The sequence below is a fragment of the Manacus vitellinus genome, unplaced genomic scaffold, assembly GCF_001715985.3.
Source record: "Manacus vitellinus isolate BGI_N305 unplaced genomic scaffold, ASM171598v3 scaffold_21_pilon, whole genome shotgun sequence".
NCBI classification, from domain to species: Eukaryota; Metazoa; Chordata; class Aves; order Passeriformes; family Pipridae; genus Manacus; species Manacus vitellinus.
In genome coordinates this window covers 5,718,879-5,736,364 of record NW_021939546.1, presented here as the reverse complement: position 1 = coordinate 5,736,364, position 17,486 = coordinate 5,718,879, and the positions used below count along the sequence as shown (strand labels likewise).

The 17,486-nt window shown below is 40.8% G+C and overlaps 1 protein-coding gene across 5 annotated transcripts in view; it reads left to right on the top strand.

The window, feature by feature from the left end:
- PATJ (PATJ crumbs cell polarity complex component) overlaps positions 1–17,486 on the top strand; it is a 137,550-nt gene that overhangs the window by 74,544 nt on the left and 45,520 nt on the right. For all 5 annotated transcript variants that reach the window (XM_018072283.1, XM_018072285.1, XM_018072284.1 and 2 more), the window contains 2 exons: positions 6,480–6,676; positions 13,625–13,716. In XM_018072283.1, coding sequence (XP_017927772.1) covers positions 6,480–6,676; positions 13,625–13,716 — 289 coding nt within the window. The remainder of the gene's footprint in view (positions 1–6,479; positions 6,677–13,624; positions 13,717–17,486) is intronic.

Genomic DNA, 17,486 nt, shown 5'->3' with positions numbered 1-17,486 from the left:
AGATAAACATTGGTATGAATAGACTTGTCGTAGCCTTCTCATCTAATTAAAAAAAATATATACAATATCTGTTCCTCGGAGGAGTCAAATGTGTAATAAAATTGCAGCTTTAGAATGAAGCCTGCATAAGGAAATATGGGCCAGAATATGGAAAAAAATGGTTGACAAGAAGTCCATTAGTTCAAAATGTTGGTGGGAGGTGTTGCAAGCTTTGGAGATACTCCCTGATTTTATGGACTGCAGTTACCTTGGTTTTCAGCCATTTTTCTCTCTGCTGTTGTCTTTCGGTGTGTGATAGTTCCTTGATTATAGGAAGAAATAATTAATGATAACTGTTTCTAAATGCCACCTGCTCACGGGAACAAACTGAAATGGCACTTGAAGTGGATTGTGGAAATTCTCATTATACCCTTCTTCCTGGATTAGTTCACAAGCACCACCAGAAATTTTTACCTTCCACTGTAGAAAGTGATGTGAGGAACAAGTGGGATTTAAGGAGAGCGTTGGAGGAGAAGGGAAGTTTTCTTGTGTGAGCTGAGAAGCTGCTGCAAGTGTTTGTGTGGCATGAGAGGAGCAAAATGGAATGGGAGCCTGAGCTGGAGGGAGCAGTGAGGAGAGAGAACACTCAGAGATACCAAATAATACCCAAAAGAAGAAGAAAAGAGGGAGTCTTCAAGTTAGGGTAAGGATATTGTCTCAGGAGAGTTTAATGTACACTTGTTTTTCCACTTCAGATTAGGTGAGTTGTGTTTGTGGGGGTGTGTAAGCCCACACCTCAGCTGTTCATCTGGAGAATGTTTTTCTGTGTGGCACCTGGTGCCTGCTCTTTCTCTAATGGAATTAAAAGTAATGTTAGAGTATTTTGGGTGACAGTATTTTGGGGAGGAAGGGTCCATGGAACTCTTGTTTTTAAAAGGGAACATTAATTGAAGTATGCAAAATGATATGCTGGGGTTTATTTTCCTCTGCAAATCTTCTCTTCAGTTTTGGTAAATGAATGGTGTACTCAAAGCAAAGTATTGCCAAAGAAATGGTGTGGCTGTCAAAGGGAGGTTGTAGGGGGTGCTGTGTTTCTGGATCAGGTGGGGAATCCATAGCTGCCCCATCCCACTGCAGGGATGCTCCCTGCCCCCAGGTTTGGAGATAATAGCACTTACAAAGATATGGCAGACTCTGTCCTCTCCTCTCAACAACTGAGGGAGGGGGACTGGGTAGAACATGATCTCTGGCTCTTCCATTTAGATTTGCCAGTTTTTAATACAGCTGCCTTATTTTTCTCATGCTTGCTGGTCACCAAGAGAAGAATTGGAGTGATTTAGTGGAATTTAAAAAAGCATTACAGAAATTGTCTCTATTTTTCAATTTAAAGCTTTGAAAAGAGACAAGTGCATCGTTTTTGAGATAAGGTTTGAAGAACTGTCTGCCTCCTTGGAGCTGAACATAGGGCTAGTGGGAAGATTAAAACAATAAGCTTATTATATTATTAGTAGTGGGAGAATTCTAAACCCCATTTGTTCAATTATGGTCCCTTCAATATGCTTATTTAGGTTCTTGTAAATTGTAATCAGTAAATTAGACGTGCTGCCCTCACAGCTCCAGGGTTAGCTTTCAAGGGACTTCCTACATTATTTTTTTTTAATGTTTATAGTGAAATCAGGAAGGGAATTAGTTGTTTGATATGCAAGGTTGGCTCTGTGTAGTGGATGCTGCCTGCATTCTGATGTCTATCATTACTAAGTGAAGAACAGTGGTTGTGATGCTGCAACACTGCTGTCTGAGCAGGGAAATCTCGGAAAAGGCCAGGACTGTAACCACGTTATGTGCTATGTAATAAAAAATGGGAGCTAAACGCATTAGAATGAACACAGGCTGATAAATGAGATCATTGTAAAGTCTCCAAAAGCCAGCATATGTTGCTAATAGTTATCTGACGTGACACAAGAGGGATGTAAAATCCTCAGTATCACCTTCTATGTACAAATACCAGTTCTGTCTCTCTCTGTGGTGTTTTTTCCCCTTTCTTTTCTCTGTATTTTGCCTTGACGGTTTTAATATTGAGCACTTGATACTAAACCAAATCACTTAGCTGAGTCATCCAGAGATTTTTCTATCCTCCTTTTACCTTTCTAGATGGACTCTCATTTGCATCACACAGAGACACCATTTTCCAGAGCAACACCTCTTCCCTTTCAGCTCATTTAACTGGATATTTCAGCAGGTTTGGGAAACAGGCTTCTCAGCCCTTTGCAAGTGCTTTATATCTCTCTGTAATTTAAAGAGCCTTTTGCCTTCCTGAGAAGTGGTGTCTGGTTTTGCTGTGCAGATAAATTGTGTGTTTGTTGCAATACTAGATCATGCAAACTCCAATATCCTGACCATATTGTCCCCATTTATTTCTTTTATCTCTCTGTTTAATATAATAGGAATAGTGGCTGAGGCAGGGAAACATATGCAGCAGCATAATAGTATATTGTTTGAGAGCAGTTGTCTTCCATTTCCAGGGTTTCTCTTTGAAATGTAATTGTCTGCTAATATAACTGGGAGATATTATTGCAGGAGAGATCACTAAAGTGTTTACTTGTGCTTTTAGTTCATGTTACAGCTGTGTAATATTTTTAAAAGAACCTGGATGCAATATTAGCAGTTAAATATCCTTGGTGAGATATGTTTGTAGAAGTTGTGATAGGCATATTGTCACCGAATGTGGTGCCAAAACAGGAATCGCTGTGTCCCATGTGTAATGCAGCAACAACAGAATTACAATTGCCTTGTGTAAAGTATCTGGTAATGAAGGCAGATAATGGAATTCTTTGCAAAAGCAGATGCTAACTGGCTCCCCAACGCTAGGCAGGCAACTGAAAAGTGATACCAGCTGGAGGGGAGAAAAAACAGCTGAAAAAGGCATTAGAAAGAAGATGCCTTAGAAGCACGTTTGCTTAAGCAGTAAATACTTGTTTAAAATAATCTTATGAGATTCTTATTAAGAGGCAGACTGAGACTACCATGACAGTGTTGTAGAAAGTCAGCTGGATGCCCAAAGGGTATTTGTATGCAGATTGGATGACTGAAGCAACACCGCTGGGAATAGTGGAGTTATCATTTATGGAGCGAGGCTGGTGAGGACAGCCCTTCCAAGGGCTTAATTGCAGGAGGTGGGATTGGGAAGAGCCAGAACCTTCTGTTGGTCAGGGAGGAGGCAGCATGTGCTGAGGGAGGCTTGATTTAAAAAGCCGGGGTGTCTCTGGTAGTCCCTACATGCGGAAGCATGTCCACACAAACGTGTCTCTTCTCCAGCAGCACTGGAAAGCAGTGCCCTCCTGCCAGGCTGGAAATGGTGCTCAGCATGAAGCATCTTCTTGGTTTCTCCGTGATCTCCCACTATTTTATCATTTAGTCACCTCAGCTGTTTCTAATAGTTGCTTTGGAAATGAATGTGATAATTTAGAATGAAGGGCTTAGTCTACACAGTCTTAAGCTCTGCCAGGGGAGGTTTAGGTTAGATATTCTTTACAGGGAGGGTAATCAGGCATGGGAATGGGCTGCCCAGGGAAGTGATGGATTCTCCATCTCTGGAGGTTTTTAAGATGAGACTGGATGTGGCACTTAGTGCCATGGTCTAGTAACCACGGTGGTGTTGGATCAAGGGTTGGACTTGATCTCAGAGGTCTTTTCCAACCCAGCCGATTCTGTGATTCTATGATTCCTTCCATGTGAGAAAGATTTTTTTTCAAACAAATAAGGCAACAGGGAAGACCCTAAAAAAAAACCAAGCCATAACAATCCAATCTCTTAATAAATAGAAGCAATTTGATGACCCCTGGAGTTGATCTCTCTTTTTTGCCCAGATAAATTTTTCTTTACCCAATGATTTGTTCCCACAGTGGGGGATTATGGCACAGCTGGAGCGCTGAGCTGGGAATCAGCTCAACAGCTTTCCAGTCCTGGCACAATGCAGGCAGGCCAGAAACTTTGGTGGGACTCTCTCTCATCCCAGACAATTGCCCTAACTACTAATTTTTGGAGGACTTAAACTTACTTTTAGTTTCAGCCCAGCTCAGAACAGGAATCGATGTGTGCTTCTGAACTGCTAACATTTTTCCCATGTGAGAAAACTCATTTTGAGGAGGAAACACTGCAGAATTACAGACTTACTGGCAGCCTCAGAGGCACTGTGTCTGCAGACAGAGGCTGGAGCAACGTGTGTTTGCAATGTCACAGGGCTGCTCCTGCTGGGGAATTTCAAGCAGTTTTACTGACAAGCAAGAAATGAGTTTTGAAGCAGGCTCTGAAGGTGTGCAGCTTCATCTGTACTGCATTTAAGTGTGCATTCCTTGCTTCTTCAACTCTTTTCTGTGCATCTGACTGTAAGTTGTTAAAAATATGCTTTAGACGTGTTCCTTGCTCCTGGCAAGTGAAAGTGAGATGTGTTCCCTGTGTACAACAAGCAGTGAAAGGAATTGTGGCAGCGCAATGATCAGTCAATAGCATCCCTCCAGCACTGAGTCTTTCCTTTGTCCACAGAAATGCAATCAATAAGAAAACCCTTTTCTACCCATTACCTGTTCTGGAATATACTGCAGCTGTAATGAGTTATTTGTCTAATTGTGGTGGGCAGCAAATGTCTTGATGCTCTTTGGGTCTGGACTTGCTTCATGGGCAAAGTAAATTAAACCTTGGTGATGTGAATAAACCATGAATAAACATGCCTTTATCTCCTGTTGTTCAGAAGCACGATTTTCAAGACCTTTCCTCTTGCTGTTTTTTTTCAAGACATATCCTGCATACGAAAAACAGCTTCCAAATTCATGTAGCAAATCACACCTCTAATTATATTTTGACCCCATTACTTAAGAAATATATTAAAGAATTCTGCAGCTACATGGATTACCATTTAATGCAGTTATATTATTTTTTTGGCATATAATTGATAGTAAAAAATGAATTATCCATTTTTTAAAGATATTCTGATTTTGTAAGAGACCTCTGGAGAGCTTTAACAGCTTTGTAGGGATAGCATCTCATCCTTAATGTACACACCCCAGCTTTTAGTCTCAGGCACCAGGGATTTTGAATGTGGCAGAAAATGCTAGCCTATAAATACAACGATGGGAGAGCTGGTTCTTGTGTGTGTTGCTCTGAGAGCAGGTAATGCTCTTGGATGCACCTGGGGTTGGAGATGGGAGGCTGCTGCCTTTGTCCCAATGGTCTCTGCCAAGGCACAAGGGGCTGCTGCAGCTGGAACAATTACTCAGGAAGGACCATTGGAGAGAAGAGCTGCTGGGAATGACCCAAGTTTGGCTAAATCACCCTGACAGCACAGGGGATGTGGAAGGAACGTTTCTACTTTATCATCTTTCTTCTCAGCAGTTTTTATTCACTTTTAGTTGCCTCCCTCTCACCTTCCCCAGCTCTTTTCCCTCTTTCTTGTTGTCATGGGAACACTCACTACAGTAGTTAAATCGTACTATTAAAATATGCTTCCCCAGGAGGATGGTAGTAGCTAATATTGATCTAGCTCCTGCTGCTGACTCAGGGATATGGTTGAACATAGAATATCCCTTATTTCTCCTTTTAATGCATAATGCAGAGGTTTCTTTCACCTTGGGCTCTGTACTAAAGGTGACATCCAGTCACAGCGATATCCTTTGACTTGCTTTTTTAGATGTGTGGCCTATCTGAAGCATTGGATATTTTAAACTGGCTTTAAAATCTGTAAAGGAAAAGCAGGCAGAAAAAAAAATCACCCTCACCAGCAACAGTGATAGATGTTGGTGAAAAGACATTCAGATTAAACTGTCAGCATCCACAGCCACGCAGCATGCTCCAAACAACTTTGTAAATACATTGAGCTCTTGTCACAGGGATGGTTGAAATGTAGATGAAAGACAAATAACCACCTTAATATCAAGTGAAGCTGCATTTAAAAGCATAATCACTCATCTACATTGTCACTGACATCTGCTCTGCGTAATCGCCCGTGCAGCAGCACCTCGTGTTAAGCAGAGCATGGTGAGCAGAGTCCTGAGTCACTAGAAAGAAGCAGAAGGTTTTACCTTGAGATATGAGTCTGCAGTAATGTTGGAACCATTAAGTGCTTCAGTTTCCCGCAGTGGTTAATTAACCAGCTCGAACTTTATGAGAGTTTCCTGAATTTGATGGGGTTTGTGCAGTAAAGGTACCTCTGGAATTTCCTTGTTTATGCTCCTTACAGAAAATTTTTGGTTTAGAAGCAGGCTGTTGTACAAATAATTAAAATAGTGTGGGTTTAATGTGAATAATATTTGCAGCTGATGCTGCATTTTGCTGTATGAATGATACAAACACAGCAAACAGTATTTTAGAGTCTGTGCTGAAAAGACCTTTGTTAAAAACACTGTTTGCTGAGAAGTCATAAATTTCTAGCATATTTGTATGTGTTCTTGAACATCTGTGTATAAGTTATTTCGTGTTCTAACTCATTTTATGTTTGACCTTCCTAGAAAAAATCAGGCAAAGATATGCAGATCTCCCAGGAGAGTTGCACATTATTGAGCTTGAGAAAGACAAAAATGGGCTGGGACTCAGCCTCGCTGGCAACAAGGACCGCTCCCGGATGAGCATCTTTGTAGTTGGGATCAATCCAGATGGACCCGCGGGACGAGATGGAAGGATGCACATTGGTGATGAGCTCCTAGAAGTAAGTGTTTCCTTTAGCTCTTAAGCAAGGCTCATGAGGAGAGAGGGAGAGGCATATGTGGAGCCATCATTTGAACCTTAAATAAAGCCTGCAAGTGGAATTAGGTGGCTGAGGGAAGGAGCTGTGCTGATTTATGCCAACTGAGAACTTGGCCTTTGGCAGGTAAATGTGTTTTCAGTGAAACAAAAATCATTGGCCTGTGAAAACTAATGTCTTGTCAGCGAAGTCTGTGCTCTCAGCATGTTCACAAGCTCTGCGTTGGGAGGGACTGTTGAAAGGCAAGAAGGGGACAGTAAATCCATCCTTGAAGTGCATATGTGGTTTTACAGGGAAATTCACACCTTACATTAAAAAAAAAACAAAACCCCTCAAAGTTACCATATGTGTTTTTACAGATGACAGGGATATTCCCTATCCTGAAAATAAATTTCATGCTATAATCTGTTTAAAATACTTATTTTCTTTAGTTGTGTCTGGCACAAGTTCACCCACAAGGCAAGAGAGCTCATTAGCAACTGGAGTATTTTGTCTTCACTTTTCCTCCAATCTCCTTCCTTCACCTTCAGACTGAAAGCACAGCTTTCCTTCACTTCATCTGATTTTTTGGCTGTTGCAAAATGACACTTTGCTGCAGTACCTGCAGTGATTCCCCGCGTCATGATTGCTTCAGTGGTTTAAAAAAATCATCCATCCCTGGGGATCTTACCCTGAGAGAGAAGCTCTCACTGAAGAGCAGGGATATGCTGACCTGCTGTACTCTGTGGGTGGTGATGCTTTGATCTTTCAGCAGCTCTCTGCAATCAGAAAACCACCTATTTTTTCACTTTTCTTGACTTGAGAAAGAGCAGTTTGACTGCCTGGGGATACCTTGGGAGTACTCAGAATTGGCTAAGCATTTGTTGTTGTCTGACAGTTCTGCAATTAGGGGTTTTCAATACACATAGTACCAGAAAGATGTTTTGCTATAAAAACACCCCCATCTGAAATTTGTTGTTTTCATTTTAAGTGTGAGAAATGGTGTGAAGGTCTATACCATAATGGAGTAGGGTAGGAAAATTACTTGCTCCTTCAAATTTATATTTTTCTATCCCTGACACTGAATTTTAATGGTAAAAAAAAAAGGCAAATTGTTGAGTTTTGGGTGCATACCAGATGAAAGAACCCACAGTTCTGATTTCCTCTGTGCATTTCATTGGTAGTTCCTGGTAGAAGAGAAGATCTAATGTTAAGTAGTGCCAGCAGTACTTGAAAGATGCACCATCTGTGATTAATCACATATCCCTCAAGGCTTGGGATTTGCATGGATGAGCCATGTTATAAGGAGCATTTTCCAAATTGGTGGTGCTGTTCTAATTCCTCTCCCCGTTAAGCTGGAGATAAAAAGATTGATTTTTTTTTTTCCACTGGAAGAAAAGTGAGGTTCTTCATCTCAAAAATGCCAAACTTCAAATAAAAAGTTCAAGGAGACTTTAGTAACTGCCTGTCTTGTTTACCTTTGCAATCAAATTAAAGGTGTGTTGCTGGTGGGCAGGAGAACAATTCCTGAGGTCATCTGGTCCAACTCCCTTGTTCAAGCAGGGCCACATCAAACCAGTTGCCCAAGACTGTATCCAGATGGCTTTTGAATATTCATGCTGCTTCCATGCCAGGGATGCAGAGGTCAATGTGGTCAACTGACTTTACTTGCAGTGTCTTTTACAACGAAGTATGTTAGAAGAGCATGAATTGCAAACTCGGGTGCTCAGAAGTGAGGAAATGACAGAACTCATGTTTGATTCTCATCTATCTGCATGTTTTAGGTATATTTGCATCTGCATCTGTGATTAAACATCAGTTTTCAATATTGGAACGTATCAACAAGAGAAGGGATTCACATCTTGGGAAGCCTCTGGCTTCTCTGCACTGTCCTTGGGTGCCCCAGTGAATCCTGTTGGTTAGTCTTGCTCCATTACTACTATGTGCAGACTACTCTCTGTGGGTTTTGATGGAGTTAAGGTTAATGGGATGGAGTTAGAGATGGATAGATATTACCTGTTCATTTTTCTTTTGAACTGGAGTTTGATTGGATTCAATTGAAGGATGTGCCTCAGCACCTTATTCATAAAATCTTTTGTCAATGAATTAATGGAATATCATCTCACTTTTAGCTTCTGCAAACAACAGTAGTCCTCTGGGGGCATGATCGTGGCTTGTTTTCACAGCCTGTACATTGAGGGAAATGCAGATCACATAAAAAAGTTGTATGTAATCATTATTTTTTAATCATTTTCATATTCAGTGATGTATTTTGGATGGGTATGTGGCTGAAGAAAATAGATTTTTGAGAGAGAGAAGGTCCTTTCATCCTGCTGTCATACGTGGAGGAAAACTACTTGGGTCAGGATTTGGTCTCTGTGCAGAAGAATGTGTTTTTTACAGGGCACAAGTTCTGCTTTTCATTTCTTTTTCCAAGCAGAGGAACCATCTGTGGTGTCCCTGCCTCGCACTCTTGCTGTTTTAGTGCAGGTGTCTGCACTGCTTCAGGTCTTATTAGTCTGGGCTCAGTCCTGTTTGTGATTGTGCCCAGCATGGCCTGCAGTGTGTTCACCTGGAGCTGTCCCTGTGCTTTGAGCCCTGCTGCTCCTGAGCTCTGCATGGCTCTGTCCTGTTGGGAGGTTTTATTCACACTGCAGAATCCACCCTGCTATTATCATTATTATTATTATTATCATCTCTCCATAAGAGACTCAACTGTGCTCTATTAATAAACCAAGCTGTTGAGAGCCCAGTTATGCTAAATTACTGATGTTGGGATATGCTGCCATCTCCCCATCCTTGCTTATCTTGATGAAGATGAGGCAGGAGGTGGAAGGAAACTGCTTGTTTGCATGTGGAAGTTTCCCTGCTTGTGGCAGGTTGTCTCTTCCAACACAACCCATTCTGTGATTCTTTGTTTTGTTGTCTGAGGCCACAGCACTTCTTGAAAGAGTAAAAGCCAGTCTTCAGAGTCAAGAGTGACCACAGAGTTTGCCTGTTGTCCATTCTGGACTGTTACCTGAGAGGCAATTATTACTTTTTATTTTTTTGTGTCATTTTTGTCATAGCTCAAAGCCAGAGAGCTTTTGTGCTAAGTGCATTTTTATTGCTATTTTAAGATGCTTAGATAAATTGAAGTTGTGCTGTAATAATATAATAGATACAACAATATATTGCCCAAGTAAATTAGTTCCCCAGCCAAATTCACAATGCCACTTATGTTTCATAAAATGTGTTTTATTCTCAGTTTATTTGTTGTGGGATCACTATAGAATCACAGAATAGAATCACAGAATGGTTTGGGTTGGAAGGAACCTTAAAGCTCACCCAGTTCTACCCCCTGCCCTGGGCAGGGACACTTTCCACTAGACCAGGTTGCTCCAGGCCCCATCCAACCTGGCCTTGGACACTTCCAGGGATGGGGCATCCACAGTTTCTCTGGGCAACCTGTGCCAATGTCCTTTTAGTTTTTTTCAAAGGAGGGTAAAAATACTTTGTATACAGTTAAGGTTAGTTTTAAGTGGTGATTTTAAAGCTGCAAATAGGTAAGGCTGTGATGGAAAAGCTGTTGTGGAGGAGGGCACAGGTTTTCCAACGTCCTGTCTCTCTCTCCACACTCTGTAGGTGGGAAGCCACGGGGATGAGCTGCCAGCTCAGAGCAGGATGTTTTCTCTCCTTATGGAGTTTACGGTCTGTTGATCACTTTAGATGATGCACATGTTTGAATGTGTGCCCAGCAAGAAATTTGGTGAGGAAAGGGAAATTCACATTCTAATTACTTTTTTCTCTCCAATATTTTCCTCATGCTTTATTATTTGGGAGCTTGGTCTATTTAATGGGGTTTCAATATATAAAATTTGACTGATAAAAAAGTTCTGGAAACTTTTTCCATTGTTTCAGAGAGTCTGGTTGTATCTCAAAATGCTACAATTCCTGTGGTTAGAAGGAACCTCCTGCACGGGTACAAAGAAATAATTTTTACAGAAAACTATGCCAGTATTTTACTAGCTTTGGGGTATCATTTAACTTCATTTTCATAAAAATCAGATGATACTAATTTTATGGATTTCCATTACTGCCACGTAGTGAAAACACTGTGGGGTTTTGGTGTTTTTTTTTAATATCCATATCTAATGTTTCTCTTCTGCAAATTAAAGTTTGAGAAGCAAACAATCCTTTAAATTTTTTCCTCTGAATTTAAGAGCTCAGATTTCCGTGAGTTTGTACTTTCTGCTACCTCAGTGCATGAAACTGTAAACCAAAACTTTTGTAGGTGAAGGCAACAGTACAGTTAGGATATGTGATTAAATCTGCCATAAAGCAATGTGTGATTATATTAAAGATTGAACTTGTGTGCTGACCTGACCTCATACCTGTAGCATGTTTTTATCTTTCTCTGTGCTCTGCTGACTTTCCAAGGGGTTATAGAAAGAGACATTTAAAGAAGAGTTGAGGTTGATTTAGATCAGTTTATTTCTTTTGCTTAGTTGAGGCTTTGTTTTTCTTTTCTAATCTCTAATGAAAAAAGTAAAGCACAGATTTATACATTTTGACTCCCAAAGTACTATTTGCTTAATCTGATGTGTTACTTTATTTAAATTGAAAGATTTAAAATGGTGTTTCTTCTGAAATCCTAGACGTTCTCTTTTTTGTTTTATTTAAGTAGGCTTTTGCGCTTTGCTCATCATTGTGGTATCTACAGCATGAATTTATTTTGCAAATGAAAGTGACACTTTTAAAAAAAAAATTAATACTGGCTGTAATAACTATGTGGGACAGCCCATAGCCTTGTGGAGATATATTACTTTGATTATGCTTTCATTTTGGTGTAATTAAATAATTATAACTTACAGACCCAGCTCACAGCTAATTAAATTTTGGACTATTTGATACATGTAGTGAATAGGATTAATTTAGCCAGAGTAAAGACTATAAATTTTAATCTAAGAAGTCTGCTGTTTAGAAGAATTGATGGTAATTTAACTAAATCCAAACAATTTGTAAAGCATACACTATTCCTAGTGAATAAATTATTCTTGAGCTTAGAGAAATTAAGTCAACAAACTCACTGAAAGTTTCAAGTTGAACTTGAAGCCAGAATGCAACTGAGCATTTATTTTTGCCCCTGGATTTTTAAGCTTATCTTTGATTAGCAAAGTCTGGCCTAGGATGTTGCTTTTCGCCCTATCTTTGCCACCATGGCAGTTGCAGACAAAACCATATTTAACCATTAGGAATGTTGACATGATGTTATTTCCTCAGTGCTGATCATTTCATGCCAGCTCAGGCCTTTGTGGACCCTTCTTGGGTCTCTCTTTACCCAGTAAATGATTCGGTAGGTAGATGCTTTGCACTTCAATCCCAATGACCAATCGAGTGTTAGGGGTTTTATTCTTGTCCTGGCATTGTCCTTATTTAACTGATGAACTTACATCTTGTTTTGACCCACTGAAAATAAGATGGAAGTATTGTGAAGTTCCCAACATGACCGACGAGCCCGTATCACACAAGGCTGGAAGATTTGGCCAGTTACTTCTTGTCTGAATGAAAAAAATCTTCTAAGACCACAAACCCTGAATCCAATACAAACATTTGCAGTAACAAAAATTCCTTCTATAATCACTAGTAAATTGTTCCTGGGCTCCGTTATCATTATTGTTTTAAACAGCATTGGTATATCAAATGTGAATGTAAATATTATGTTGTAAATTAAGAGTGGGAGGAAAAAACTGCAGTATTGAATCATAGAATTGTTTAGGTTGGAAAAGTCCTTTAAGATCATCGAGTCCAACCATTCCCCCAGCACTGCCAAGGCCACCACTAACCCGTGTCCCCAAGTGCCACATCCATGTGGCTTTTAAATCCCTCCAGGGATGGAGGCTCCACTACTGCCTTGGGCAGCTGTGCCAGTGCTGGACAATCCTTTCCATGAAGAAATTTTCCCTAATAACCAACCTACACCTCCTCTGGCACAGCCTGAGGCTGTTTCCTCTCATCCTGTCCCTTGTTCCCTGGGAACAGAGCCCAACCCCACCTGGCTCCACCCTCCTGTCAGAGAGTTGCAGAGAGTGAGAAGGTCCCCTCGAGCCTTCTTTTCTCCAGGCTGAGCCCTCCTACCTCCCTCAGCCACTCCTGGTGCTCCAGACCCATCTCCAGCTCTGTTCCCTTCCCTCGGCACACCCCAGCCCCTCAATGTCCCTCTTGGACTGGGGACCCCAGAAGTGTCCCCAGGTTTCGAGGTGTGGCCTCACAGTGCCCAGCACAGGGGGATGGGCACTGCCCTGGTCCTACGGCCACACAATTGCTGACACAATCCAGGTGTCATCGGCCCTCTTGCCCACCTGGGCACACCTGGCTCATGTCCATAGCCAGGCTGTTTCCCTCTGAAAACAGCAGTGGCTTGCACACAGCAAGAGTGTCCAAAGTAGTGTCTGTTGCTGTGCTTTAAGTGTTAGATCCATCATAGCAAAAGTGATGTGGCGTGTCCTTAAACTGTCCTTCGTCTCCATGACTGTCAGTTCTGTTTCCTTCAGCAGAGCTGAGGAGTCAGCACAATCTTAATAGCCAGTTTTCCTAAATGTCCAGTAACCTGCAGGTAAAGTATAGGAGTGTCTGTCTAAGCATCTGTGCTGTTGTCATCTATCTGATTCTTCTCAGATCAAGTTGTTTTCAAAAAATCTAGGAGCAGTCCTTAAAATCCATTCTAGGGATTTGTGAAAAAAAAAAAAAAAAAAGATGTCTCTCATTTGTGGCTTACTAATAACAGTAAATTAGCTCTGCATTGCTTCCTGTTTTGTATAGGTCTAGACTTTACAGACCACACTTTCTTTGAGCCTTATCTCCTTTTCCCACAGTACACTTGGAAGTCTTGGTTGTATAAATTAAAACAAGGTGTACTTCTCCACTTATGTGAAAACCGTTTTCTTTTAACAGATAAACAATCAGATATTGTATGGAAGAAGTCACCAGAATGCTTCTGCAATCATTAAAACTGCCCCATCAAAGGTCAAGCTGGTTTTCATACGGTAAGAACAGTTCTCATCAAAACATTTGTTGCACTTTAGTCTATTACATGACATATTTACATATTTAGCCTGTTTTGAAATTGCTGAACTTGCTCAGTTCTCTTTGAAGTGGAATAAACCTTTTTCTTGACTGTTCTTCTTGGAAAAATTGAAGAATTCTCCTTAGTAATGTAAAAAATATGAATCTAATGTCACTGAATGCTGATTTTAGGGGTGTCTGCTGAAGACTTGAGCTGTTCCTCTTGGGCTTTGGAGCACCCTGATGAGAGCTACTTCTTCCAACCTAAAGTGCTTTAGGTTGGTTCAGGATAAAGTTGAGGTGGGCAGTTTGCTCACTCAGACTTGCAGGGGGGAGTGAAAATGGTTCAGAGGCTTGGGGCTCCTGGGAAAGGAACAGGAAAGTGTGGATGGAGCACTTGGAGCACGGACTGGGTGGAAGTGTGAAGGATACCTTTGTGTGGGCATCAAAAGAGGATTTTAAAATTGAGCTTTGACTTGTTTGTACAGAGGCAAAGCCTGACTTTGCCAAGGAGCACTGGGATGGATTGTGTGGGAGGGAATATGCTAAAACAGCCTTTCATCTGCATAAGAATTACATGCGGGCATTTTTATTTTGCTCCAAGCATGAAAATTTTTCCTCTTTGTATGTGAATTAAAGACACCTGCACACATTCACTCAGAAGTTCAGGAAGTGTTGCTCTTATGACCCTGGGCAGGAGGTCTGGGAAGAAGCTGCCTCTTTCCCAGGACTCACATATGCTTTAATACACTGGAATTTCATAAATGTGTATTTAAGAATAAATTCCAGCTGTGACTTTTGTTGGGCACTTACACCCATGCCATTTTATAATGTGATCTTCTCACTAACATATACATCATACTTGATATTGTTTTATATTCTCTGCTCATCCGCATATTCCCTATGAACAATGTAATAATCTGTGGGTGAATGCATGTAAATGTGTACATTTACTGGCATGGCTCTGCCTGGTACAGCATACACAAAAATGATGGAAGAGCAACATTAGCACAGTGAGGAATGAGTTGCTATCCTTGGCAGCTCGAGGACGTGGAGGAGATTAATGATCTTACCTGCAGCTCCTGTGTTACTTTCCCCAGCCATTGAAAATTAAACGTCACGTACCACAACTCACTCACCATTATTTAATTGCATGTGGAACATGTGTCTGGTTGGAAGTTCCAGAGGCAAAACCACAACTTATGAAACCAAAACGCAAGAGTGTGGGCTTCTTGCAGCCTGCCCTGCCGCTCCAAGCACTGCAGAACTCCAGGGAAGGGTCCATGTTAGCTCCACTTGCCATGGATTGAAAATCCTCAGTGCATGTTTTACATAAAACCATGTAAATTCTTAGCTATAATTCTCCTTTTCAGATTGTCTGTGTAGCAGTGAATTTCAAGGCAAAATTTTATCTTGATGATGTTCAAGAGATATTAGAAATAGATATTGGAAATACCATTGGGTGATTCTCGTTTCCATCGGTAGAGTTTAAAAAAAACCCACCTGATTTCAACTTTTAAGTGCTGCTGCTGATGTTGTAAACTTCTATCTTCACACTTCCCAAGAGCACACACATCTTGTCACTGCTCTTGGCCTTACACTGACAACTGATGTGTCAGTTTGCTCAACCCAGAGAACAGCAATGAAAAGGAATTCTCCCACTGAGAGGATGTCATTTGTAACTGGAGCACTGCCTCTAACATGGGGAGAAAACTGATGTTGCCTTGTTTTTTGATGTATGGTCAAATGTTAACAAAGCCGGGATAGACTGTCTCTCTTAAAAGTGAATTTTAAGGAGAAACAAAAATAATTTTCTTTTCTCATGCAAACTATATTCCATGAGCTGAGTCTATCTTGGTGCTTCCCATTCCTACACCTTAGACCACAAAAACAGTGGATGTTATTGAGTGAAAACATGGGCTGTGGCAGTCCCAGGAGTCTTATCCGTGGCACAGTTCAGTGGAAAAAGTGGGGGTTTTGGCTTTATCAACTATAATATAAAATGGGGATATCGAAATGCCATTACTTAACACAATGTGGTGCCAGCTGGAGTAAATAAGAGCAGCAAGAGGCATCTTGAATCTGCACATGCCTTCAATGGCTTTCCCAGCTGCAAACAAAGTGCTGAGTGTAGCAGGCTGAGCTCTCCTGGTAGGTTTTGCTGCTTGGCTGGTTTCAGATATGTTCCTCTGGGCTCTAATGATGTGGAAAGAGCGGGATACCATTACATCTATCATGCTTTGAAAATGATGGAGCCAGTTGCAACAGAAATACTACTGCTTTCCTCCTCCTGAGCGCTGTCATCCCTGAAGCTTCTCCTAAAGGTAGAAGGTGTGTAGAGTAACACAGCCGAAACACATCCTGGAGCATGAAGAGGCCACAGCTCACCATAGCAAAATAACATGTACTGCAGAAGTTGTGAGAGAAATCAATTTGCTCTTCATGTGCATGAAGATATTAATATTTCAGTTTCACCAGTGAAAGACCTGAATAGATTACAGTTTTTCAGAAATACGTCAGTCTGCAACCTGAAAGGTTCCTGCGTGCCTGACCGAGCTGACCTAGGACATAAAAGCCAAACTGGTGAAACTCTTGGTCTGTTCCAAGTGCCCTCTTTGACACCCTGAGGCCTTATTTTCCTGAGATGAAGGATGCTCAGCGATAAGTGTGGTGCTTTTCACTTTGAAGCAGGAAACAGCATCAAGGTTTTTTTATTCCTGCTGTTTCGGTTCATGTGCAGGGCAGGGAGATGTTTCCATAAACTCTTTAATCAGTTGTGAAAGAAGCCCAGAAATTCCTGGGCACAGAAAAGCCTTTCTGTGAGAACTGTAATAACTATCATTAAATAACTTAAGAGAATCACAGAATGGTTTGGGTTGGAAGGGACCTTAAAGATCGCCTCGTTCCAACCCCAAATTTATTTTTTTTCTAGAAAAAGATAAAGAATATAAGGTGACCTCAGCCTTTTTGACTTCTTACTAAGTTACTGAGTTGCCATTTGTGCTATAAAAATCTGTTCACACTTTTTTATATTCAGGTAGTGTTACAATTGCATTCCCACCCTTTCCTTAAATTTTTGCTGATGAGACATAGTGCGGTAACTGTTGTGAGAATCACAGATGTCCCCCTATATTTGAAGGCTTCTCACTCTGGTTTATGAGCATCTTTTCCTCAATTAAGTTGATAATGATTATTTAAAACAGTTGATTTTGGCCAGATTCCAATATATAGGTCTTAGCACAGCCCTGTTTCCCAGTGGTCTCATTAATTACACGAGCTTCTGAAAGCATCTAAAAGATTTGCAGTTACAGTGTCAATATATAGTGTCACTATAGTGGCAATAAGTGTTGTAATGTCTTAGTTACCTTTTGAAATTGTTGGTCTAAATCTCCAACAGGAATTAGCCAGGTAATAGTATCAGAAATGGACATGCTTCTTGTAGGAGTGTCTGTGCCCTAGTTCCCAAAATAGAAAGTGTTTCTATCCGTTGTGGTTTTTGTTCATGCATTGTAAGTCCATCCTTGTAAGATGCATAATAAAACAATATAATTAGATTTTACATCTGTAGTAGGAAATCCAGTTTATATCAGAATGCTCTTTTACAGGGAGAATTTTATGATTCAGCAAATTCAGTGGTTTTTTCCATGCTCAATTAACTGTCTTTAATCTGGTTTAGTACTTCACTGTTGGTATAATAAGCAGATCAAATATAGTTGAATGCTTGAATCAAAGTGAATGCCACTGATTTCAA